Source organism: Amblyomma maculatum, chromosome 1, assembly GCF_055883805.1.
Source record: "Amblyomma maculatum isolate TAMU_Amacu chromosome 1, ASM5588380v1, whole genome shotgun sequence".
Taxonomy (NCBI): domain Eukaryota; kingdom Metazoa; phylum Arthropoda; class Arachnida; order Ixodida; family Ixodidae; genus Amblyomma; species Amblyomma maculatum.
In genome coordinates, this window is record NC_139344.1 from 281,909,303 (window position 1) to 281,936,563 (window position 27,261).

The window sequence follows — 27,261 nt, forward strand, 5'->3', positions numbered from 1 at the left end:
TAATCCCGGATAATAGCATAAATTTTTCGAATTTTGTATTATGTCATGGATTATTTTCCTTCTTTAGCTGCTTCTCCGTATTAAATGATTTCTAGTAATTGGCAAAATTACAACACGTCCATGCATCATGCATGCAGTTTAGATACCTATTTTGAGGCATTTCTAGCCTCTTAAAGCACTTCCTACAATATAAGACGTTTCTAACGTGTCCCCTTCGTAAACTGCCCATGCGATTCTATTCAGGCCGCAGGCAAAAGGTGCCAACGACATGGTCACACCAGTCAAAGATTGCACACTATACGTTTTTAAATTCCGAAACCGAAACTGATGGCCATTTTTAGCATCGTGTAAATGCATTTGCTACACACTGATATATTAAAAATACGTTTACATTATCAAAAACCAAGAATTTGAGCCTCAAAATTGCCAAAAAAAAAAGGATAAAACGGCGGGATTGAGCTCCACGCACCTTAGTCTTCCAGCCATTACAACTGAAACTGGATGGATGGATGGAATATAGGAGCGTCCCCTTTGAAACGGGGTGGTAGCAGTAGCTATCATGCTCATTTTTCTCCCTATATCTTAATTATTGATTTAGAATGGTTAACTATAAACCATCATTCTATTTATTAAATTTTGTTCCTACATTACTAACATTATGTCAAGCCACCAATCTTCCAGTCGTTTTTTGCTAGTTTCCACCGCCGGTTTATTCACCCGGCCACTGTTATCTCTAAACCCCAGAGCTTCAGGAACAGTGATTGCGCCTGCACCAACTTGCGGATGGATACCATTACATTCGAGTATAATATGGTCAATTGTTTCACTGGAGTTTCCACATACAGCACATGCGTCATCTCCATTGTTAAATTTCTTTTTGTAGCTGCGTGTTCTAAGGCACCCTGATCTAGCTTCAAAAAGTAGGGCACTGCCTCTTGAGTTATCAAAGAAATCTTCCTTCCTGATCTGCATTTTCCACTTTCGGTATAATTCCACACTCTGTTTCTTTTCCACTGAGGGTCATCTTTGAGCGCCGCGTAGCGGTCACCCCGTGCTACTTCGCGGTGGTCGGTGAGCCCACTGAAATCGAGGGGTTGCTTTAGGTATGTTCTTCAGGAGGCATTGTCTGCACTTTGCGTCGCAAGTCCAGCCCCCCTCAATGCATCTCGCTCGCCACTGGGTGTCCTATAAATGGACCACCTGTTTGCCGTTCTCTTCTGACTGCTCCCTCTCTCTCTGAAGTTTCCAGTCTTCAAGACTACGCCAAAATGATCGCTACGAATATTTCTCCTCAACAAGCTCACGAACCTCCCTTCCCTCCAGTGCATATATTGAGAGAGTGTTTAGCGTAGCTGCGGATCTTTTCCCGAGGAAACGCGGTAGGATTAGCGAAGATAGCATGAAAAAACAGCTCCTCTTGAAAATAAAGATGTTTAATGATATATCACGCTATTCGCAGTTTCTCTGTCGTCTCTGTGCACTTATGCTATATGAATAAACTATTCGAAGTAACACAGAAGTAATCGATTACTTTTCTGTAATTGTTCCGTTACTTTTGCAGGACTGTATAATCGACGCCTGTAATCAATTCTATTTCGAATGGTGTAATTGTAATTGTAATCGTTTACTTATTTTCTGTAACGTGTACAAGTCTGGTCTCTGGGAACTCCGCTTGAATTCAAGAATAATTCCTATAACGTGGTGTACAAGTCGGGGCGCCTGCATCGAGACGCCGACTGTTTGTCTTGCTATCCTGTCGAGCCCCCTGATATTGGTGACACAGAGGCCATCTCCTGCATCTTCGCCCTCCCCAACTTGTTGACATCGGAGCCGGACAGCTCAATGACATATCTTTAAGATCCACCACTGAAGGCCTGACATCTGGAAGATCGGATTCTTCACTGCATCGTTTTGGTGTACAAGGTGGTGTTCTCTACCACCGCAGTTTTCATAATGATGGCCCTCCCTTTCTGTTGGTGATACCCAAACAGCTCCGCTGCTCTGTACTTGAAGAACTTAATGACCTGCTCACAGCTGGCCATCTCGGTGTGTCTCGCACTTATGACCTGGTACGGCGTCTTTGTTTTTTTTTTTGACCTAGACTATACCGCAGCACCCGGCGCTATGATCGCAGCTTGCGACCCGTGTCAGCGTAGGAAGAAACCATCAAGGCCACCAGCTGGTCTTCTTCAATCTACTCACGTGCCCCTGGAACTATTTTATCGTGTTGGGCTCTACCTTTTTGGCCCTGTTACGTTTCGCCACCGACAAGTGGGACAGCTGACGCGGCCACCGCATAGCAACAGGCAGAACCGCGAGCGGATCGGCCATTTCGGCGCCGTCCATCGGCCGCCCAACGCTTCCTCCCGCGGGCAAGTCTTGACGTGATCTTGCCACGCGCCAAATGTGTGTGCGTGCGTGTGTGTGCAAACGCCGGCCAAGCCCGGAGCTCGAGGGAGAGTGCGTCGCCCTCGCCCGTCTGCAGGAGGTGGAGGAGATGTGGTCGCGCCACCTGCGATTGAGTCATCGTCTCGTGTCGGGACATGCAGGGCTCTCCCTTTCCATGTGAACTGGCAAACCTATAAAAAGCAGCGGCCGACTCCGCTGAGACAGAGACTACTTTGAAAGGCGTCGGTGTGACGACGACGCTAGAGACCAGCTGTGTGAGCGTGTCTGTATTCTCTCCGGGTCAGCTTCTCTGCCCGTTCCTTCATGATGTTTTAGTAAAGGTTGTTTCGCTAGAAGACGCCTCGTCTTTGCTGGGACCGTTGGGGCGGTCCGCCGAGCCACGGAGCCGCCAGGCCAACGCTACCGAGGGGCCGCGAGCTGCTTGTAATAACTGGTGGCAGCGGTGCGATACCAAGGCGCGCGACACAAACGCAATAACTTGTGGCAGCGGTGGTATACCCACGCGCGACCCAAACGTAACAACTGGTGGCAGCAGTGGGATACCAAGCCGTAACCGTGGTCGGAGGGACGAGCCAGGCGATACCGTCGTCCAACAGCTGATGAACAGCGGAGAGACGACGACGACCAAGCCGTGACCGTGGTCGGTGAAATGAGCCAGGACTGGCCGAGGTGCAACATCTGGTGGGAAGAGCGGAGCCATCTTGTTTCTCTCGTTCTACTCTGTCCCCTTCCAAGAAACACCTCAGCATTGAACCTGCTTCAGATGCTGACTCATGATCTATACCTCAGCATTGTAGTTTTTCCTGCTGCTACCGCTTTCCATTTTCCTTTTCAGGCCATAGGATCACTGATTCCATATGCTTAGAAATTCATACATAAGGAAGCCTTATTTCACTCTTTGTCCTGTCCCCCCCCCCCCCCACACACACACACCCCAACCTCTTCCTTGGCTTTTCTTCTTCGGAAGCAAAAGCGCATTTGATCCCCGCCAGTGATGATCGCGCTGCCCAGACGAAGTAAGGTCTCCTTGTCGAAATGGTGGCTAGGGTTTTGAACTGAGGCTCCCCGCAACCCTTGTTCAGTGCTCTTCATAGCTAAAAATTATGACGCATAAGCTTCGCTTTAAGAATGGATGCTGTAGCGCCTTTAACACACCCTTTACATTCCGTGAATTCATTCTGAAATGCGAAAAGTAAAGATGCAGTATACTGTACTAATGGGCGACTTCAATGCCAAGGTAGGGAAAAAGCAGGCAAGAGAACAGGCAGTAGGTGAATATGACATTGGCTTTAGGAATAGCAGGGGGGAGTTACTAGTTGAGTTTGCAGAGCGCAATAACTTAAGAATCATGAATACCTTCTTCAGCAAACGGAAGAACCGGAAATGGACATGGAAAAGTCCGAACGAGGAGACTAAAAATGAAATTGGCTTCATACTTTGTTCAACCCCCGTCATTATTCAAGATGTAGAGGTAATCGGGAAAGTGCGATGCAGTGATCACAGGATGGTGAGGTTCCGATTAGCCTAAATCTGAAGAAGGAAAGCAACAGATTAGTAAGAAAGAAACCCATCAACGGATTAGAGGAGAGGGGAAGGGCAGAAGAGTTCAGGATCTCGCTACAGAATAAATATTCAGCTCTAACCGAGGATGGCGACATTACTCTAGAAGCAATGAACAATAATTTCAGAGATATCATTACTGAGGGCGCTGTAGAAGTAGGCGGTAGGATAGTTAGAGAGGATACTGGTAAGCTGTCTAAAGAGACGAAAGATTTGGTTAAGAAACGCCAGAGTATGGAAGCTTCCAATCCAACAGACCAGATGGAATTGGCCGAGATATCAAAGCTAATCAATAAGTGCAAGGTGGCCGATATAAGGAAGTATAACACAGAGAAAATTGAGCATGCTGTAAAGAACGGGGGAAGCCTTAAAGCGGTAAAACAGAAATTGGGCATAGGCAGAAACCAGATGTATGCGATAAGGGACAAGGCGGCCAACGTCATCACGAATAGGGACAAGATAGTCAAAGTAGCCGAGGAGTTTTATACAGATCTCTACAGTACCAAAAGTAGTCAGGAGCGTAATGAGATTGGCGGTAGAAATAACAGTCAGACATTCCACCAGTGACGAAGGACGAGGTCAAGAAATCATTAGAAACTACGAAAATGGGGAAATCAGCTGGAGAGGATCAGATAACTATATATTTGTTAAATGACGGGGGGGATATCGTGCTAGAAAAACTGGCCACCCTGTATACGCAGTGGCTGGTGTCATCGACGGTACCGGAACCATGGAAGAATGCAAACATTATCCTCATTCATAAGAAAGGGGACTCTAAGGACCTTAAAAATTACAGAACAATCAGCTTACTGTCTGTTACGTATAAGATATTTACTAAGGTAATCGCTAACAGAATCAGGACACCCTTAGATTGCAATTAAGCAAAGGATCAAGCAGGTTTTCGGAAACGGTACTCTACTATCGATCATATCCATACCATCAACCAGGTGATAGAAAAATGCTCGGAATATAACCAGCCCTTATACATAGCATTCATTGATTACGAAATAGCATTTGACTCAGTTGAAACCTTGGCGGTGATGCAGGCATTGCGAAATCATGGGGTAGATGAGCAGTACGTGAAAGTGCTGGAAGATATATACCGGGTGTCCCAGCTAACTTGAACCAAGGGGTACAAAATAATATATTTGAGGTAGGTCAGTGAAACCAATTGCATTCAACTGCTAGCCTCATTGGGCACTACAGGCAATTTTTTGTTTTGCAATTACTTAATTAGCTAATTATGTTAATTTATCTAATTTATTAAATATCGACTTTAGACCAAACTTGTAAATTGGAAAGTTGTAGAGCACCTTCAGAAACCCCCATTTCATTAATTGCGATAAAGAAAGTCTCACGTGTATCGTTTTTTCCGGGCTCAGAAGAAAGCCCGCGAAATAGAAATAATACCACGTGACTAGTGCATTTGTGCGCCGCGATTGTGGTGCTCTCAGTCGTGGTTTGAGCGAACGAAATCAGCTGCGGCCGTGTCTTCTTGGCCCCGTTAAAGCGGCAGGCCGTTATGTCTGCGATGGCTTCTTCGCCCGCGTCAGACAGCCGGCCCACGTGACGGTGCAGTAGCAGCGAGAGCGGCGAGCCGACACCACCGACATTCTAACAAGGCCTCCTTCTCTCTCATCAGCGAACGTCACGACAAACGAATGAGCGATAAGGTATCAGCCACTGAATCTGCGCATACAGGCTTGGATAAAGGGGCGAGATGACATCATGTGACTCGACCAAAATTAGCGCTGCACCTTCATTTGCCGGTTTTTTATACACGACATAAGCTGCGGCTGTGACCCGATGGTCCCGTTGCAGCGGCAGGCAGAAATGTTGGCGATGGTTCGAGCGAGCCCGAGCTCGCCCGTCGCCACCGCGATTTTGGCCAGGCCTGCGCACCGCAGCAGCCTCCATCACGACAGGCGGATGGCGATAAAAAACCGGCAAATGAAGGTGCAGCGCTAATTTTGGTCGAGTCACATGATGTCATCTCGCCCCTTTACCCAAGCCTGTATGCGCAGATTCAGTGGCTGATACCTTATCACTCATTCGTTTGTCGTGACGTTCGCTGATGGGAGAGAAGGAGGCCTTGTTAGAATGTCGGTGGTGTCGGCTCGCCGCTCTCGCTGCTACTGCACCGTCACGTGGGCCGGCTGTCTGACGCGGGCGAAGAAGCCATCGCAGACATATCGGCCTGCCGCTTTAACGGGGCCAAGAAGACACGGCCGCAGCTGATTTCGTTCGCTCAAACCACGACTGAGAGCACCACAATCGCGGCGCACAAATGCACTAGTCACGTGGTATTATTTGTATTTCGCGCGCTTTCTTCTGAGCCCGGAAAAAAAAGATACACGTGAGACTTTCTTTATCGAAGTTAATGGAATGGGGGTTTCTGAAGATGCTCTACAACTTTCCAATTCACATGCTTGGTCTAAAGTCGATATTTAAAAAATTAGAGAAATTAACATAATTAGCTAATTAAGAAACTGCAAAACAAAAAATTGCCTGTAGTGCGTAAACAGGCTGGCAGTTGTATGCATTTGGTTTCACTGACCTACCTCAAGTACATTATTTTGTAACCCTTGGTTCAAGTTAGCTGGGACACCCGGTATAGTGGCTGCCCAGCAATCATAGTTCTGCATAAAGAAAGTAACAAAATTCCCATAAAGAAAGGGGTTAGGCAAGGAGACACGATCTCCCCAGTTGTATTCACAGCTTGCTTAGAGGAAGTATTCAGAGACTTGGAATGGGAGCAGTTAAGGATAAGGGTAGATGGAGAATGCCTCAGTAATTTGCGATTTGCTGATGACATTGCCTTGCTAAGTACCTCGGGGGATGAACTGCAAATAATGATTGATGACCTAGGCAGGAAAAGTAGAAAGGTAGGCTTAAAAATCAATATGCAGAAGACTAAGGTAATGTTCAACAGCCTCGGGAAGGAGCAGCAGTTGACGTTAGGTAGCGAAGCACTGGAAGTAGTAGGCGAATATGTCTACTTAGGAAAGGTAGTAACAGCAGATCTGGAGCATGAAAAGGAAATAACGAGAAGAATAAGATTGGGATGGAGCGCATTTGGTAAGCACTCGCAGATTATGACTAACAGCTTACCGGTATCGCTCAAGAGGAAAGTATACAACAGTTGCATCTTACCTGTACTCACCTATGGGGCTGAAACGTGGAGGCTAACCAAGAGGGTTCTACTTAAGTTGAGGACAACTCAGAGGGCTATGGAACGAAAAATGGTAGGTGTAAGGCCGCGGTGGCCCTTTTTTTAATGTTTCGGCGCGCGCGCCGCAGAAAACGGCGATGGAAGCTTCCCCAAGCTACGAGAAATCGACGCGACCGATTGCGTCATCTCGGCCACCGTGCTGCGCCTCCTCGCCCTCGTCGCCATGCGCGGAGTCAAGCGTGCATCCCCCCGCACGGTCCCGGCCCTCCTCCTCGCTTCTCGCGGGAGGGCCGCCCGTGTTGACCATGTTCGAGAAATTTCGAGGCCTCCCCAGAAAGCCAGGGGGAGGAAGGCATAGCTTTGGCAGCGCTAAGCTGTTTTCCGTTCCTCCTCCGCATCTAGAAGGTTCGGCGCTGGCTATTTAAGAGCGCGCCGCGCAGTTACTGGCGGTTCTGGTTCTTGTGCTGAGGCTAGTCGTTGATGAGGACAGCGTAGCAGGCAGGCCCCGACTGAGAAGTCGTTAAAAAGTGATGCGCTCGTTTTGCTGTTAGTTTTTAGCTCAGTAAAGTGTGTCGCCTCTCTGTCTCGTGTGAATAAGTTTTCTGTACCCTGTGCTTCGTGTTCTTGTTATATAAAGTTAATGTTCGTTTTGTTACTACAAGTTCGTTGGCCTTCGTCTCAGTGTGTTTGCGTGTGAACTGCACGTCGCCCGCCGAATCGAGGAGCACCTAGCTGGGAGAGGTGCGGAAGATTTAAAGAAGATAAAGAAGAAGAAGAACCTCTGTGATTTTTACTGGCGCAGCCGACAGTACGATTCGGCAACTGCAGCACTCCGCAAGCCCAGCCCGTTACTCGAGCCGTCGCAACGTTATCGGCGATCACCGAAGTCTGCCGCCAGCCGTTCAAGGTGGAAGAGCCTCGCCGCGTGCAAGGACCTAGGGACCCCGAGAGGAGACGGTCAGGGACAGCGGCGAATAAGAGTGCCCACCAGAGAGGAGCGGGGCGGCAAGGAAGGAGCAACCGTTGCTGAGGTGCTGAGATCTCCCGGTCGTTCGGGGTAGGAACTTCATCGACGCGTGCAAGGACCCAGGGACCCCCAGCGGTGACGGTCAGAGGCAGCGGCGATCGGAAGTGCCCCACAGCGAGGAGCGACGCGGCGAGAAAGGCGGAACCGTTGCTCAGGTGAGCGGGATTTCTTGCGTCCGTTAGTGTGCGTGGCTCAGGCATTAGAAGCGGGAGGTGCGCGGTGTCGACGTGTAGTTAGTTAGGTTAGCAAACATGAACACCAGAAAGTCAGTGTTTTCCGGATGGACCAGAGTGTCCGTAAGAGTCCCCATAGCCTCACTGAGACGGAAGAATTGCGTAACAAAGACGAACAGTAAGGACCTAGCGAAGCGTCGAAAGACAGAGGTGAAGGCAGAGACTGAATTAGAAATTAGAAAAAGAAAGATGGAAGCCGAGTTAGAATTGAGAAAGATAGCAGCTAAGTTGGAAATCGCTAAGATGGAGGCAGAATTGAGAAAGTACGAACTGGAAACTCAAAAAGCGATAGCTGAAGCTCTAAATATACCAGCAGAGGTCCAGTTATTAGAAATAAGACAAATGCCCCTCGGACGCCAAATCGGAACAGGTATTCAAGCAGAAGAAACTAAAAAGAACCCCTCGAAAGAGCGGCCCCGAACAGCGTTTGCAGAGCTTGCAGAGGGTGTGTCAGGTAACGCTGCAGCTTCAGCATTAGACACTACCGCCAGCATAGATCCGGCGCAGACGACCTGCGCCGAGGAGAGCAATTCAGTCGGCGTGTGCGGCGCGTCGCCGGCCAAGGAAGTAAAGAACGCCAAAACAACTGCGGAAGCTGTAGCTACAGAAGTGCCCGCGTGCGATCAGATTACCGAGGGCGTCAGCGTTCAGCCAGGTGCACCGGAAGGCGCGCGGCAGCAGAAGACCGTACTAAAACTCGCTGTAGACGAGGTATTCGAAGAGCGTAAAGCTACCGCGTGTTTACAAACCGATCCTGACGCGTTAAATGCAGCAAATGCGGGTGAAGCAGCGACACCGGGCGCGAGCGTTTATCAAGAACAGGGCGCGGTTGATTCTAGTGACAGCGGTCGCGAGTGATGCGATCGTCGAGACCCACGATCCTACGTTGACCGCCGCAGATGCTGCTTGTAGGGCAGAAGTCCCGGCAGCTGTCGCGAACATCAGAGTCAGCACCGCAGCAGTCGCAGATTTGGCCGCCGCTAGCACTCGGGAACCCGAGACGCTCAGTAAAGCGACGAGTCTAACATTCGAAGGCGAGTGTTTAGCATGCTGTATTGTTGCAGACCTACACGAGTCGCTTGATGCCGCGCCCCTCCCTAGCTCTAACGAGTGTCGAGATGAAACAAATTCTCCACTTGAGCCTGAGCAGCCTAGCGCCGGCGGGCGTGAGCGGTCCTGCTCGCCTATGCATGAAAGTGTGTGCGCTCGCGAGCACGGAGTGACAAGCGAAGCGCGCGAAGAACACTTGCCGGACTTGACCACATGTGATGTGTGCGGAACTCCAGGATCTGGGACTTGCTCTGAACGTTTTGCCTGCTGTGCAGTGACTGTGCGCGAGAGAAGTGCTCTTGAACTTTGTGCTTGTGAGCTTTCTGCGCCAGGAACTGCGACCAACTTTGAATGTCATTCGTGCCACCCTGAGACTGTGAGCAAAGGGAACTGTGCATGTAGACCGTGTGTCAGCGGACGAAGAGCCGCGGCCTTTAGTGTGTATTCGGTTTGGCTGGGCAAAAAAGCCCAGCAATCCTCTTATGGTGGGGCGTGTAAGGCCGCGGTGGCCCTTTTTTTAATGTTTCGGCGCGCGCGCCGCAGAAAACGGCGATGGAAGCTTCCCCAAGCTACGAGAAATCGACGTGACCGATTGCGTCATCTCGGCCACCGTGCTGCGCCTCCTCGCCCTCGTCGCCATGCGCGGAGTCAAGCGTGCATCCCCCCGCACGGTCCCGGCCCTCCTCCTCGCTTCTCGCGGGAGGGCCGCCCGTGTTGACCATGTTCGAGAAATTTCGAGGCCTCCCCAGAAAGCCAGGGGGGGGGGGGGGAAGGCATAGCTTTGGCAGCGCTAAGCTGTTTTCCGTTCCTCCTCCGCATCTAGAAGGTTCGGCGCTGGCTATTTAAGAGCGCGCTGCGCAGTTACTGGCGGTTCTGGTTCTTGTGCTGAGGCTAGTCGTTGATGAGGACAGCGTAGCAGGCAGGCCCCGACTGAGAAGTCGTTAAAAAGTGATGCGCTCGTTTTGCCGTTAGTTTTTAGCTCAGTCTCTTTTGTAAAGTGTGTCGCCTCTCTGTCTCGTGTGAATAAGTTTTCTGTACCCTGTGCTTCGTGTTCTTGTTATATAAAGTTAATGTTCGTTTTGTTACTACAAGTTCGTTGGCCTTCGTCTCAGTGTGTTTGCGTGTGAACTGCACGTCGCCCGCCGAATCGAGGAGCACCTAGCTTGGAGAGGTGCGGAAGATTTAAAGAAGATAAAGAAGAAGAAGAACCTCTGTGATTTTTACTGTAGGGTTAACGTTAAGAGATAGGAAGCGTGCAGAGTGGGTCAGAGAAATAACTCAAGTTACCGACATTCTAGTGGAAATTAAGAAGAAATGGGCATGGGAAGGACATGTAGTGCGAAGAGAGGATAACCGATGGTCGCTTAGGGTAACAAACTGGATTTCAAGGGAAGGAAAGCGTAGCAGGGGGCGGCAGAAAGTTAGGTGCGCGGATGAGGTTAAGAAGTTCGCAGGGGTCAGGTGGATGCAGCTAGCACAGAACCGGGTTAATTGGAGAAATACGGGAGATGCCTTCGCCCTTCAGTGGGTATAGTCAGGCTGATGATGATGATGATAAATTTATTAAAGAAACTTTTTTTAATTATTTAGATATTTGGATTATTATTGCCGTAACAGCAGTACACATCCCAAACACACGTTAACGCACCACAATCCATTCACTTGGTACCATCGACCCTTCGTGGCTTGAGTTCGAACTCTAATGAAGAAATTATTGAGTCCCGTCTATTTTCTGAAATGCCCCCCTTAGATCACCCGCCTTGCCAATTTTGGCTGCATTTGGATTCTCCCCCAATTCGTTAAATTATTGGAATGTGGAATGTTTGAAATTTTCGTGCAAGGTCACGTGGTTGTGACGTCTTTACACTGTCGCCCAATCACGATTTTCCTCAACTGCCGCCCACAGTTGCGGCGTCTGTGAGGCGGAACGACCTATATGCACTATTGCGTAAAAAGTTAACTGCTCAATGGGTGACGATCGTGAAATAATACTTTCCCGGCAAAGTAGAAAATCGCGAACATAAAAAGGAAGAGAGGCTCATTCTAGTTGCCTCGCGCAGATTATTTCCACCAGGGGCTCATAGCCAAGAGAAACACGCGTCTGCTATTACAATTATTCACAAGAAGTAAAATGTTTACATTGCAATTTATAAAGGAAACAATCATCCAGAGTGGATGCTACGGAATGTACAGAGTAATTAGGGGGAGGGGGGGGGTGATGCCTGAAGCTATGGACCCGCTTTCATCGAGGTCTTGATGAAGGCAGGCGCAGCTCCTGGTTCACCGGTCGCAAAGCTCAGACCCCGTGAAAGTGAAACCAGACGAAAACTACCGGAAGTTGGTTTTAGAAAACAAGCGCCTTTTCGCTACGCCGGGCGCAGTAGCGAATCCAGATATTTTCAAATATTGATATTACGTATGCTGTCATACTCAACCGGCTAGGAAAGATAGCGGCATCCTCAAAACTGAGTCACCCTTCTAACGCGCGAGAGAAGTGGTATTCTCGACACTTGAAGAGTACAAATATTGAAACATGTCTCTTTCTAATTTGTTTCACCTCGACCATTTAAAGGGATCATGACACCAATTTTGGATTATAAGCTATTTATTGAATCTCATTTCCGACGTGCCTTCTAACTAAACCTGAAAGCTTTAGCCCCACCGGAGCTGCAGATATTTTTAAAACAAGTATTTTCGTTTTTCGTGAACAGCTGATCTGGCCACCGGCGTAGCCAGTGACGATAATAAGTGACGCCGCGTCGTCAGCTGCATGTTCTGTGCACGAGCAGCGTCAACCGCGGTTACGCGAAGCCGAGGTGGCCGACTAAACAGCACATATGGCGCTAACCTTGCATAGACGTACACAGACGTACACACTGCACACTGAAACAGGTCTCAAAAGCAACACATGCAATGCGCATAGAGTGCCGTCCGACGGCACTTTTGTACAATCTTCGAGCACCACCCGACGGAGCAGCAGCGTAGTGTATAAGGTGCGGCGCGCTATATATCGAGACACCCAATACCAAGTCCCGTCTCATCGCTTACGCTGCTCGTTGCCAGGCCCAAGCCTGGCCCTAGCCGCATGGTAAAAGTAGATAAGCTCATGAGGCTTACAGCACAGGATGCCGCAAGCTTGCAGCAATGGTATCGCCCGCGAGCGCGGCGGACGACGGCGCTCTGGCCGTCTGCTTCTCCCTAATCGTCGGTATAGGCCTACATATTGCTTAGCATCGAAGCCACAGTAGACGACACTTTGTAAGTGATCAGCGAGGCGTTTTAGTAAAAAGGCATGAAACTTCCTCTCAACACCATTGCTCTGTAGTGAAGGAAATTATTTTCGACGACGCCTTAGCAGCGGAGCTAGTGTACAAGAACACGGCCCCATACCGGTGGAAGGCTGTAAGCAAGAACTATGATCGCACGGATCAACATTTCTCAAAAAACCTTTATTTTTTTAAATTCCCTTTTTCGGGGCCTAAAATTACTACGAGAAAAACAAGTTTTAGCATTCCTTTCTGACACAGGCGCAAGGGACCTGCAGTATCGCTAGCGCGGAAGGTTTGCGGAAGGCTCGAAGGGCATGACCGGCGCCGTGGTGTTAACGGTGGTGGGGAAAGTGCTGCCACCGACAATGGCGGCGGGCGCACTGAAGGTGGATGCCTGGGCAAGAACTAAATCGCGCTTCAATACAGTCTGTGTTCTGTTTTCAGAAACATGCTAAGCACACTCATTGGAAGTTATGCTGGTCTTTGAGTAAGCGCGAACACAGTAGTAGTATATTCTAGGCATTATAACAGTAGTCTATCGGTAACTTATCGGCGCCGGCACAGCAGCAGACGACGCGGAGTCAGTCTGCGACGTCTCCAATCGCCTCAACATGGCGAGCGCTGCCAGTGGAAGGAGCTTCGTTGTCTCAACTTAAGTCACTTCATTTGAAATAAAGAATGCGTTTAGGACACTCAAATTTCAAAAATAAAATAATAAGGTCCAGTATTATCTGCCAGACTACAAAACTACAATATATTGCGTGACCGTGGCATGACCCCTTTAAGGCGCCCTCGGCTGTTTTCATGCTTTTGACGACAACGGCAGACGTTCGTTGCCAGCTCACTCAATGAGATTTTTTGTTTGGATAAACCAAGATGTGAGATTCGCTCCATGAGGTCCATGGATTGAAGTGCATATCAACCATAACTCGCTGCGTCACCGTTGACTGGGTTCGCAGTATCAGTGACACCTTCCGCACCGTGCTAATCAAATTTGCCAGCAGTCGATGTGCACCAAGTTTTACTTTTATTCACTTTTTGGCATGATTTTCAGCAATAAGCGACAAACTGGAACAATGACAAATTCATTAATACTCCTTGACAAGACAACAAGCTGCAGACTTCAATGGGGCATTACCGCAATGGGAAGAAGTCACGGCTCCTGAGTAACTATTTCGCCAGCCAACAGCAATTATAGCCTACCATTGCGAGACTTGTTAAGTGAATGCTCTACGATCTCAAGTGGAAAGGCTTCGTTATGTTAGGTATTCTACTGGGACGATCTAAACCTCACAGTGGGAATCTGAAATTATTTGTCCCTGATGACATCTAATGGCTGAATCGAAGAGTCAGAAGTCCGTTTCGAGGCATCAAGCTTTCCCTCTGAGCAGGTTTTGTAGCCTGAGTTCTCGAATGGATTACGGCGTGCAACCTCGACTAGTGCATTATGAATCGCAAGACTTCTTCGAAGGGGCCCAAGGGGTGAATATAAGTGCGATAAACATGCTCACCTGCAGACGGGTATAGTAGCTGCACAACGGTATTCTCAAGCCCTTGAACGGGTGATCTGTTGAACTTGTTAACCCTCGGAGTGCTTGATTTGCTTTCTAACGCCACCGTTACTTCTTGTCACCTGTGTAGATATATACATCAACTGCCGGTGGGGAACATATTTAGTCGTAATGAAAAACTAGAAGGACATTGTGCCTACCACGGTAACCTTTGAGGACTAAGAGATTTTAGTTTTTCGGAAGGCCGAGTACGCGTCCATAGACTTTTGCCTGAGCTCGGTGCCTGCAGTGTGTGCGCTTCTCGCGTGTTACCAGCTTCACGCGTGGCCAGTCATTGAACGACGAAACCACGAGAAGCTTAAGCGTTAGAAGGCTGCAGCTCTAAATGCTGGCCTATATCTTGGAGGTAATCCCGATGAGTGGCTGGCCCGTCATAAGCAAGCGAACACAACGTCGCGCTATTAGTCACGGAGCGTTTCTCTCGCGGCACTGAGTGCGCATTGAAGCTATAGCCCGCTTCGGAAAAATTGAACGCTTCGAAGATGATGCACGCGCCGGTTGCACGCCGTAGTATTTGCAAGCCCTTGCTAGACGGCCCGTAGCAGGCCGCCCAACTGTGCCGTGGCTCCGCAGCAGATGAACCTAAAGCATCGCGGCAAGAAGGGGCAAAGACGATCCGTGCCCATGCTTGGGTTGGCTGTGGCACTCGTGCGTGAAAGCAGCAGAGGGTGCCTCGGCGACCAATGGCGGGCTGTCTGGCAGAGGTGGACACAGTGGAGCGGGTGGGGTAAAGGGCGGATGAGCTTTTATTGGCGGCTGCAGTGGCGCTGCTCAGGCTCGCTCGGGGAGGCAGTTCATGAGGTAGTAGGTGCCCTTGGCGAGCTCGACGCGGTCTGCGGCCAGGTCCAGGTCGGTCGGGCAGCGCATGCCGGTGGGGCAGGCGCAGTCGCGCTTCACGAAAACCGTCCCGGTCACGAAGGATTCCGAGATGGCCATGCAGGCGTCCTCCTCCACGGGTTCGCAGGTCGGAGGCTGCGCCAAACACGTGGACCCGGCAATGTTACTTAGCATGCCAACCTTCTAAGTTTGCGACGTATGCTTATGGAGTTACCATGCGGGTTCTGAGGAGGCTGGCTTAGCCTCGTACCAGCGCAAAGAATGTTCCAGAGCGCAGAGCCATTCTCGTTCGCTCGTTCACAAAATAACCAATTGAGTTTAAAAAGAAAGCCTCGGTCGCTGCTGTGGTGATTCTTTTCATTCCTTTTCAATAACAAATCCCCGTTCTAACTGCTGCCCAAATGTAGCTAGTAACGGACATACTAGTTCGCTGCTTAAGTCACTTACTAGTTTATTTCTCATGTTTAAATAGCTTGCTCAATCGCGCTCATTAGCTCATACGCATTTATGCTATTTGCCGCTTGCCCACTAGTGATACAAAACTATCAATAGTGCTATCAAAACTATCGATAGTTGAGTCACCATAGAACTATCGATGGTAAAGAAAACTACCAATAGCATTATAGATAGTACTTTCGTATATAGTACTACAGACACTATAAAATCAACCTCACGAAATCATTGCAACGCATAAGCTTGGTTTCCCCAGTGCGTGGTATGGAGGTGGCGGTAACTATTTCAGGACACTCGATACTCGCAGTCATCTACGCGTCACCAAACTCTTAGACGTAGCCGACGTAGAGTTACTAGATGGATTGTTAGTGTAGCGTATGTCTTAGTTGCAATGACAACAGCGACTAGAGTCGCATCGCTTGGCGCGCCTGCTTCTCAGCCTAAATCAGATGGAATTATCACTTCAGCCTTTGTGCTTGTCGACATCAGTACTCTTAGGAGGTTACCTTTCACAGGAAAGAAAGATCAATCCTTGAGGATTTTGGAGAGCTCCGTATAGCTCCACAACGCCGCTCTATGAATTTCTAGTACTTTTGTGCGTTGCAGCAACGTCGATACCAGCATAAGTGGACAGATCATATCAGGTAAGGGCAGCGTGCTTAAAGGAAAGACAGAAATCCATGCTTGAATTGGTCGTAAGTATGCATAACACAATATAATTAGGTAAGTTAACTGTTCAGTTCGAGCAGAAAGGAAGTCGTTACAAGTGTGCTCAACAGCTCTGCACGAATTTATAACTGCATTTTGTACCAAAAAAATTAACATTTTAATTAAATTAGTCGGTACGGTGTACACGTTTCTTTTGAGTATGATCGTATCAACTGACATAATCCGAGATTTTTAACAGCTGAATAAATGATTTATATTATTCTCTTAAAAATTGTTCATAAACTACCGGCACTGAGTATTGTTGATAGTTACCATAATTTGGTAATATCGCTAGCTAAAATCTGCATAGTTCTTCAAAGGAATATTTATACTATTATCGGTAGTAGTTCTATTGATGGTACTGCCGAGAGTAATACTATCGATAATAAACTGTTGCACTGTTGATAGGGCTATCTAAAATGTTATCGATGGTCTTTTTACACTACTGAGAGTCTAAAAAAAAAACCATCGATACTAAAGACAGTGAATATATCGCTCTTACTGGCTCGTTGGTAAGCTAGATACTTTAACCTTCGGTTTTGGTGTATGTCCTTGCCTGCGGTCTGTTTTTTCTCCGCGTAGCTTGATATATGTGACTTTTTAGCTGCTAGTTACCCTTTTCATTGTTATTTGATGACTCATGTACGAGTCACTAACTGGCTTACTCCATGGCTGGCAGTAGCATACACGTCCAGCAATATTCCCCTAATTCCGTCAGAAAATTGCTCCCATGGCCATCTGTTTAATAAGTCGCTAGCCTGCTTACTGGCTGCCAAAATGGGCTACCGGAGTTACCCATGGACAGGTGTGGGCACCCTCACCTTCATCATGGCGTGCCAGGTCCAGTCTCATCCATACGAGGGTTTTTCTTAGTGAATTAAGTGAAGGAGGATTGGCACGGGCGAGCTCGTAGTGGCGTTAACGGCTGGTCTGGCAAAAAAAGTCATGCTGAATTCGGCGACTGCTCGCAGCTGCGTTTGGCTCAGCGAAAATAGTCGTTGGTTGCCCGGTGTAATCACGTTATTTTGAACTTATTTGCATAGGAGGTGCTTGCATTCAGTACAATATTTTTTTGACAAGGTTCTCGCGGTGCTTGAAGTCAGGAGGTGGGCAACATCATGAGGTCGATTTCAAAATGGCATCAAACTCACGGAGTGAGGTAGGCCGCAGCTGAAATTGGTTGTGTGAGGTCAGAATGTCCCAACATCACGCGTGAGTTTGAGGTTGAGTGAGGTAGTCTTTCGGTGACGTCGAGGATTCTTGCCAGCGCTTACTATGACGAGCACTCCTTAGTTGGAGTTCAAGTGCGCCGACACGGTACCGAGTGCTGCGGTCCGCTTATAGCTGTCCCCTTCAGCCCGAGCTTATTGAACGGTCTTCTTGGATTACCCAGCATTATCCTTCCTCTTTGTCCTATCCTTTTTGGGCTAACTCATTTTTCCCTCCAAGTAGGTAGGTAGGCTTCTCACTCTTCCACTTTGCCACCTGCCACTTATTAGATTTTTCGAGCACCAGCTGTGGAAGGTGGCAAGTTTCCCCACCACTAAGGCGGACGCTGCCTTTTCTGGACTATGGGGCTTTAATGCTAACCCATTAAAAGTAAATAAATGAATAAATAGAATAAAATTAGCTTTTTATTATCTGGTTATATGTGCATTGAGAGCTGTCCGTCTTATTTTCTCCCGATACTTGCAACTAAAAATACGGCAATGTCAACATCACCGTCATCTAGCCCGTCAGAAGCGAGTGGCGTTGCGGCAGCGCGCATGCCTGGACAAAATACACGAGCCCTCCAGTAACAACGGAGTTGGATGTTCTTTAAAGTGCGAATAATTCATACGAATTTTTCAAGCTTGCCAAAACCCATAACATGCACGCTTACAGCATATACAAGCTGCATATCTTACATAGACAGAGTTTCAAGCAACTTGGAACCAAGTATTAAAGAAGCGGTGCACCGCAGGTCGATGCAACCATCTACATATTGTTTCCCGATATGCGGAGCTCCTCAGAACATTTTTAATTCCGGTTAATTGGATAACTAAAACCACTCACGAATTTTCGTTGTTGCCATAAGCGTTAAATGCGTTCCGTCAAGTGGTACGTACTTGAGGCAAAGGAACAGCCGACCGAACTTTTTTGCCACTGAATCTCTCCCGTGGTTCCTTTTCCCAGCTTTTTACGGAAGCCCGTGTAATATTGAAAAAAAAAAAAAAAAAAAAAACAAAACAAAAAAGCGCTTGATCACGTTATTGCGCTACTGTGTTGTAGCGCTGCCAAACGAGGTTTGAATCAACGAAGCTTGCGCGCAGTCACGAAGTGTTTTTCGTTTTTCGTGGAGCTTCTTTAAATGCAAGAAAAAAAAAAAAGCACAACTCGCAGGAGGTTGATTGGTAGGAAAAATTGTATCGATTGTTTCTCTACCGCCTGCACGGCTCACCAAAACGTATTGCCTCCTAGAGTGGATGTTTAAAAATAGCGTCATTATATCTTAGGAAAATAAGCAGACTGTAAAAATGCCCCGCGGAGCACCAGGTGACAGCAAACATTGTGCATTTGGTTTCACACAGCAACGATGTTCTGCTTTCTTTAAATCGTTGGCAGAATTTAAGTAACACACTATGTACACAGCATTAAAGTCAATATTGATGTGACTAGAACTTATAAAGTTACCATCGTCAATTTTGTTGGAGGACGCTTTTTGGCACATGGACTTTAATATTTTTAATGAATAACTCGTTTACCAAGTCTTTTAAGGCGAAATCCTTTAATTGCTCATACTGCCGTTCGCAGAAGGTGTCACACTTGGTCCAAAGTGGTCCAAAGTGGCACACATTTTTTTCCTTTTTCTTTTTGAGGTCGAGCATCGGACCTCGGCCTCACAAAATGAGCTTGAGGTGATGTTGAGCGAGGTCGCTAGTGCCGTCTGGTAAATTAAGAAGACGACGACTCAGGAAGCCTCCTCAACTGATGAGGTTGAGGCTGAGAGAGGCTGTGAAATTGTGTTTAAGGTTGAGGTGAGGTCGAAGACCTTGAGGTCAAATTCTCACCTTTGTCGGAGCCTTTCTCTGGCTTCGCTGTCACTGGCGTGGCGTATAACTTTCCGAACGCGTAATTTGGGTCAGGCAAACAAGCGCTAACTGTAAATATACAACGCAGGGGTAAATCAAAATGATAGCGGCGTTGAATCAGCTCAGCAGAAATTGTGTTAGCAGTTTTGTAAGCGGTGCACCGGATGCAAATTAACAATAAGCACACGTGAAAAGAACAACTTCAACACTTGTGCATAATAGTTAAGTTCAGTGTATTATCGGCAGTTTGAAGGTTCTCTACTTGGGTTACGTTTGTGCAGTTCAATCTTTTTTAAAATGACACATTTGCTAAAACGACAGATTGTGGTCAGTTGAGGATCCAGATAAAATCTTTCCACAACTTCCTCGCACTTCTTCACTGACTGAATGTACGCTTCGATTCTTCTTGCGTCAAGTCAAAGGTGTTCACACGGCCATTGCGTTCTCTCGCGGCATAACGCAAATTGTAACAAATTACTAATATTCCAGGCTCATTAAGTGCCCTTTTTGCTGGCTATAAAATAGTCGTAGAGGGCCATAAACTGTGCAATAAAATCCCGATTCGTACATGCATGTATCTCTTTTTGCCTCATCGCCAAGAATACGTTTTGTACACGAATGGCACAATTTATTTTTAAATTCGCAAGCAAGGCCCGCAATATGCAATAATGTATGATAGGGAAAAAATCACATCCTGATTGATGTGCTGTTTTATAACGCGAACATTCGTCGCTGCCTGAAGCGAGCTGCATTTTTTTTTTTTTTTTTGTTTAAGTGCAACGCAACACAGTGAGGTTGCGGTGGAGTTACCGCAGTGCATTTTCTTTCTTCCGTTTTCCTTTTCTCGAAATCTGATTAGGTGGGCATATTTTTGTTTCACAGTCATATGGAGCATATGTATGCTGCCAAAAAGAAACATGGTCGGCTAGGATGCGCCAAGAGCAAGAAAACGGCTGATTTTCAAGCCAGCGCAAGCTGAGCCGATCCAGCCGCTCGGCCACGGTGCCAGCCAGAGTACAGTGCCTAGAATATACTGGCCAATATATTCTAGGCACTATAGCCAGAGAAAGGAGGAAAGAACTCCTCCCCGGAGCGCCACTGCTTTCCTATCCTATCCTATCCTATCCCAACCCAACCCAACCCAACCCAACCCAACCCAACCTAACCTAACCTAACCTTACCTTACCTAACCTAACCTAACCTAACCTAAGCAGAGCGGACGCCTTCGAGTGAGAGGACAAAAGCCAGGGCACATTCATCCAAAGGTAGTTTCACTGCGCCGATAGTTAAATTAGGTTGGGTTTCGAGGACGAGAGCGAGGACGAGAGCAGCGACGCGCCGGGGCAACGGCCGGGGGAGGGTCCTTTTCTCCTTTCACTGGCTGGCGCGACGACGGGGCGTCCGCTTAACTCGTGCTAGGCTTGAAAACTAGCTATTTTCTTGCACCTGTAGCGATTCATGGATAGCATACACGTGCCCCAGATAAGCATGAAGCAAGAATGTATCTACCAGCTAGATCCAATTAGATTAAAAAAAGAAAAGAAAAATGCGCATCACGCTAGCTGGCGAGGCCTCGTTGCTTTGAATTGGATTTGCACTAATGATACGCATTAAAACACTGCAGTTTTGTTGGACTTCGGTGAATTTCCGCGTATTAAAAAACACATCAAGCATCGGGCTGCTTCCCATCACAAGGCGTATTGTTTACGCGGTTTGCTTGCAAAAGTGCCGACAAATGTTTATGACATTCATGAGCACAAAATAGAAAATGTAATCACATGCATGAAGACGTCGGGAATTCTAACCTTGTTTTACATACGTAAGTGGAGACGTCAGAGGAAAATAGGCGAAAATTTTATCATAAACACCCAGCTCAATATAATCCGTTGGCCGATCATTCGTTCTTCATTTCGGCTTACGTATCAGTGGAAGAAGTAACAAACAGTAAAAACGCAACCCTTGAGAGAACCAGCAGACTTCCGACTAAATCGTAAGTTCAAGGCGCGAATACACACCGACTCAAGAAAGGTAACGGGATGGAGCGGCACTCAACTGCTTTATTGAAGGAAAAACACACTAATGTACAGTCGAGTACACACAAGGAACACCATCGTGATTCAAGGTTGATATGATACCACGTGGTTGAAGTAGTTCTTCTTGGCCCTATATACATAGATATCGACGTATCTCTGACACACATGCTTGCTTTGTTATCGATAAAAAATGCCTCAATTACCTCCCTAGCTTTTCTGTCCTTGACAAGATCCGCACATCAGAAAACCATGGCTCACAAATGCGTGACGGGCAAGACCTTATATGTTTGGGTAAATATGACCCTTCTTTATTTTGCTCAAACTAAAGAAGGGTCATATTTACCGAAACATATAAGGTCTTGCCCTTCACGCTCTTGTGAGCAGTGATTTCCTGGTGCGTGGATTCTGTCAAGAAGTAAGGACACATAAGCTAGGGAGTTAAATGAGGCATTTTTTATCGAAAAGAAACAAGCATGTGTGTCAGTGATACGCCGATATCTATGTATACAGGGCCAAGAAGAACTACTTCAACCACGTGGTATCATATCAACCTTGAATCACAATGGTGTTCCTTGTGTGTACTACGACTGTACATTAGTGTGTTTTTCCTTCAATAAAGCAGTTGAGTGCCGCTCCATCCCGTTACCTTTCTTGCGCCCGTGTGTGTTTTGCGTCTTGAACTTACGATAAAGTGTCATCAACTAGCCCAGCCAAACGTTCTTTCCGACTAAATATTCAGCTCCAATGCTATGATAAAATATTCACAACAAAGAAAAGTATAACCTTTGAACGTATTATTATTATTTATTACTGTCGAATCCTATCCTATGTGCACCATGCAAAGCTGCCAATTTTCCGCTCACATGCCGACATTCACTATAGCGACATTTTCTGCTCTGCTAATTCACTTATTGCTTTTCCCCCAAGTTTATTTACAATAAGCGCTCGTGTCTTGCCCGAGAAAAAGGTCTATACTCAGCGTAAAGAAGAAAAATGTGTTTTCATGAAACGACGCAACTTTCAGGCGAGTGTGGCACCAGGCCACAGTGCGCTGTCAGTGGAGTAGTACGTAGTAATTACGAGAATAAGCGCCTGACAAGATAAAGTGATGCGGCGTGTGTTATCTTGTCAAGTTCGCCGTGGCCCGGTCTCTCGATGTGTAAGCAAACGTTCTCTTATTTTGTTGCGTTTTTTCACACGCACCCCTTCTTACCATAGCGAAGCTGTCGGTAGAGCGCATGAGAGAGTTTGTGGGGGAGTGTTTTACAGACTGTGGATGAGGGTGGAAGAAAAGAAAGGGGCATTTGCCTACTTCAACTCATGCCTTGTTAAGCTATATCAGCTTGAACATTAGGGTGGGACAAGACACCATTCTGCTCCTGCCATTATTCCTTCCTGTTACCGCACTCACTCAAGACTCTAGCAACTCGCGCCTCCAATGGCTCATTCGGCCGTACTGATCGACTTCACTCGACCTCAGGCCAAACCCAGAGCAAGAGAACAAATGACGTACGCGTTTGCAGAGCGTGCTGACATCGATGGCGGTGACACCGTTGTCGTACTGCTGGTGGCTGGTCTGGTTGCGGTAGAAGATGTGCGTTGGTGGGCAGGAGCAGTGCAGGCGAGCCGTGTTCTCCAGCTTGGTGCCCGTCAGCAGCGACAGCTTCACTGCCGTGCTGTAGACCACCTGGTCGCGCAGGCAGCGTGCCAGCCTGGGCGCCCGTCCGCAATACTGCAACACACGCAGCAGCTTGTTTTATTGTATGCGTCCTCCGGTTGATGATAGGCGTACATTTTCGAGTGCTAAGATTGTTTTTATTTTGTAAAAATTGCCGTTTGGTATAAGTTATATATCTGAAAATTGTTTTTTATAATATATATCTGTTCATCCCTGAACTGAAAATGATAGCACACGTGCACGCATATGAAGCTTGCGTATACACCGCCAATGGCAATAGATACTGCCTCGAGCATCCAAGCCGCAGGGGTTCACCGCATGGTCGGGCGAAGGCTCGTCGTTGGATTGCGCGAAGGCCGTGCTTAAACGGTATAGAGGTCGGAATAGTCGCCTTATGTGATCGTGGTGGTTTGCGAAGTGTGACGCCCCAAAGCAACTCAGGCTATGAGAGACGCCATAGTGGAGGGCTCCGGAAATTTCCACCACCCGGGGTTCTTTAACGTGCACTGATATCGCACAGCACACGGGCGCCTTGCTTTTCGTCTTGGGAACAGTATAGTCTATAGCGCCGTAACCACTACGCCACCCCGGCGGGGCACCCTATGTGATGGCTGGGGTCATCCCCTATGGTGCACTTCGGTTGCGTGAAAAATTTTGTAAGAGAAGCATGACCGAGAGCACGATGAATTCTTCCGTGGCGGAGTTAGGTACAGCCTGTGTCAAAAGTGTAGAGCCCGGAGGGTCTGCTTCTGAGCCGTGTAGTGGTGCTGATTTAGCATTAGTGGAAGTCCTTCCTATTGGAGAGAGCAGGACAAAAAATCTTACTGTCAAGGGATTCGGAACACTGGCAACGCATTGCAAGCCGCAAGAAGTGGCTCAGAAGCAGACCCCTTGGTCTCTACACTTTTGACAAAGACTGTACTCAAATGTACAAGTCCGCGCAATAATTTTTTGACAGTCTTCTCGTTGTTCCGCTTCTAGCGCGCCCGTCGCCCACACGTGACATTATGCCACCTTTAGTGCTCGTTACTATTCATGTGGAAATCACATGCAGCGCCGGATCAGTGGGGTCTCGACTGCTGATATCGAGGACGCTGGCTCGAACCCGGCCGCGGTGGCCAGTACGTTTCGATAGAGGCGAAAAGCAAGATGCCCGTGTACTGTGCGATGCCAGTGAATGTAAAAAGATTTCAGGTAGTCGAAATTATCCGCAGCTCTCCACTAGGGCGTCCCTCATAGCCTGAGTCGCTTTTGGTACGTTAAACAGTAAAACCAAACCAAACAAATTTAAAGCAAACCGTCTTGCACGCTGTTCTGTATTCATTTCTCGACAACGGGCGTGTAAGCTTTCGCATTGTTTCCTTCGCGCCTTCCTTTGCTTTGTTGTGGGGGTAGAAACACCCTTCAGGTGCACATCTAGGCGTAAGCCTGACAATTCAGTATACAAACATATATCGCTTACACTAACTGCTCGCACTGTTTTGTTCAGCTTGCACCTTTCATTTTGTTCTCTCAAACAAAAAAAAAATAAAGAAAAGAGAGGGAGCCTGGACTAGCAAAAACTTTATCAGGCTTAAAGCCAATTGAAAACAGAAAAAAGAAAAAACCCGAACTAAACAAAAAAAAAATATTAAAGGGAAAACAATGAAGTAAAAATATAAATACAAAAAGTCCAAGTCCCAAAGAGCTACTGGCAAGACACTGGTCTGCAAAAAAGACCTGCGCATTCCACAACCCCATTTGCCGTGCTCCAGCGAATTGCATCAAAGATAAAGTCATACACGTACGCTGTCATGTATCGGAGAACCACCTAGTGTCGAGCAGAGTGAGTAAATCACCAACTAAAGACGGCAGCTATGGCCATTGTCAATGGGCACTGAAGAGGCCGCCATCACCTTGTAAACCACCACAGGCAGAATATGCGACAAACGTCTGTGATTTCTTGACCACAAGTCCCGGACTCATCAGCAAGCTAATGCCGTAGCTCGAGCCTGTGTCCACGGGGGGCCACATACGGCAGGCCAAACCATGGAGTGTCCCTACACCGCAGCACACCCCAGTCAATACTTTTAAATTTTCGCCTATATGGGTTCCGTTTCCCTCCAAACCACGGAGGAGCCTGACGTGCGTGGAGGGCGCGAATTTCAGTCCCACACCTACAGAAACCTCACGTTACTGCACCGTTTCTGCCCTACTCATTACCCGGAAATATGTACAAATTGGTCACAGTTTCCATCCATGCCTTAATTCACCAGAGATCTGAAAAGCTCTGCTGCTCCGCTTGTTAACGGGATTGCCGACATTGCTTTGTGGAACAAGTCAAGGCGGCACTGCGTGGAGCCCTGGACCGAGGGCCCTGCCGGTCTGCGGCAACCTTTCTCTCTCAATAAATATTTTCACCATACAGAAGACGCACGGTCTTTGCTCCATGCGAAGCCCCCGAGCGACCACCAATTTAGATGGTCGAACGCGAGAGAGCCGGAAATTTAGCACATGTTGAGCGGAGCAGTTTGTGCGCGAATCATGGCGAGGGATTTCGGCTTATATTGTTACCGCTTGAAGGGGCATAAACGATATTATTGGCGCCAATTTTAGACCGGAGCGTCGCCATCGGCGTAATTGGTGGGGTCAGGGTGCCATCCATCACAGTTGCCACTGGTCAAGCTGGGGCGTGATGTTCAGCTCGGCCTGCCACAACCCGCAGGGGTTGAACGGAACCCAGACGTTTCTGACAGTCTGGTGAAAGGCAGCGCAGCGACTGTTGCTGCGTCCTACACTTAAAGGCGAAGCTTAGCGCATTCGGAATACGCTAAGCTTTCGGAAAGCTTTCGGAAAGAATACGGAAAGCTTTCAACGGGCGCAAACGTTGCCATTTGTGGGAATGACCTCATCCGAAGGCCACAAACGCAATACCCGTCAATTTTTTTCTCCTTTTTTTTTTCACGTAGAAAGCAAGGTTCATTTGCTTCTTTTAGGCCGCGCGGTTGCGTATACCATGTTTCTTCTTTCTTTTTTTTTTTTTTAGACGCCCTGACGGCCCGTTATCGTCCTACGCACGACGCGGTCCTTTTTCTGCGCATATATATATATATATATATATATATATATATATATATATATATATATATATATATATATATATATACACACACACATAAGCTTCACTCTCGAGTAGTTTACTCTTACATCTTCATTCCACTCAGATATCGGGAGGAGAGGAGAGTATAAACAAATGTCGGCATAACGCGATCGACGTCACGCGGATGCTCTTTCTGCGCCGTCTCCTCTCCCACCGGCCGTGCAAAAGGAGCCAATAGAGACGCACAACTTTGCTTTCCACCTCGAGGTGGTAGGAGGACCACCTTGTATTGATCGTTGCCATGCGACACGGTGCGTCCGTCCAGCGGGTCCCAGTCGAGCGGGCAGCCGAGGCCATCCGGACAGCGGCACAGCTGCTCCGAGTTGATTCCGGCCAGGTTGAGCTGGACGTAAGCACAGGCGCTGTCCTCCATGCATTCCGGCAAGCCCTGAAGAACCAGGCGCTGAATTTACTCCCTCCGGACAACCCGAGCCGCAAGAGAGACGGGAATATATATCTCGTTAGCGGCTTCAAGTGCTCAACACACCAAAACAGGCATGCACAAAGTTCAGGACTCTTTAAGCACTACTCTGGCTGGCTTTCTTTCGGTCGAAGTATTATTATTACTGTTGTCCGACAATCAATCGAGAACACCTTGTCTGTGACACTAAATTCTTACGAAGCAGACATAGATATATGCAAACAACAACGCCGTTGAAGTGCATCTTTGCACAGTGAAACCCATAACTTAATGAACTTAATCCCCACTATAAAGTGACGCTCCATTTCGGGCTATAGTTCTCATTTGAAATAGAAAGCGCTCTCGTGCTCGTTTATAGACCATTCACCGCCTTTGTTCACTACTCCATTTATTTTGCGACATCCGCCTGCCAAAATGAAAAGGGGCCAGGGACTCTTCAAACTGCGTTTCAGCAGGTTCTTGCTCGGCCTCCCCCATTTGTCTTTCACCAGCACCGTCATCACAAGCAACAGCAGCAACCTGACTGTCATTGCAGTGTAAACGCAATTCCATTATCTCTACAATTGGTTCGGTCCTGTGCCAACTGTGACCAATTTATTGCCGCAAGCTCCTCAATTTCATCCGCCCATC

General features: G+C 47.7%; 1 protein-coding gene across 1 annotated transcript in view; it reads right to left on the reverse strand.

Moving 5' to 3' along the window:
- Positions 1–15,052: 15,052 nt before the first annotated feature.
- The window catches only part of LOC146206695 (U-scoloptoxin(11)-Sm5a-like), a 44,351-nt gene continuing 32,142 nt past the window's right edge, over positions 15,053–27,261 (reverse strand). The window contains exons 2-4 of the mRNA XM_084587055.1: positions 26,434–26,598; positions 22,907–23,125; positions 15,053–15,263 (exon numbers count right to left, since the gene is read on the reverse strand). Coding sequence (XP_084443181.1) covers positions 15,063–15,263; positions 22,907–23,125; positions 26,434–26,598 — 585 coding nt within the window. The 3' untranslated portion in view covers positions 15,053–15,062. The remainder of the gene's footprint in view (positions 15,264–22,906; positions 23,126–26,433; positions 26,599–27,261) is intronic.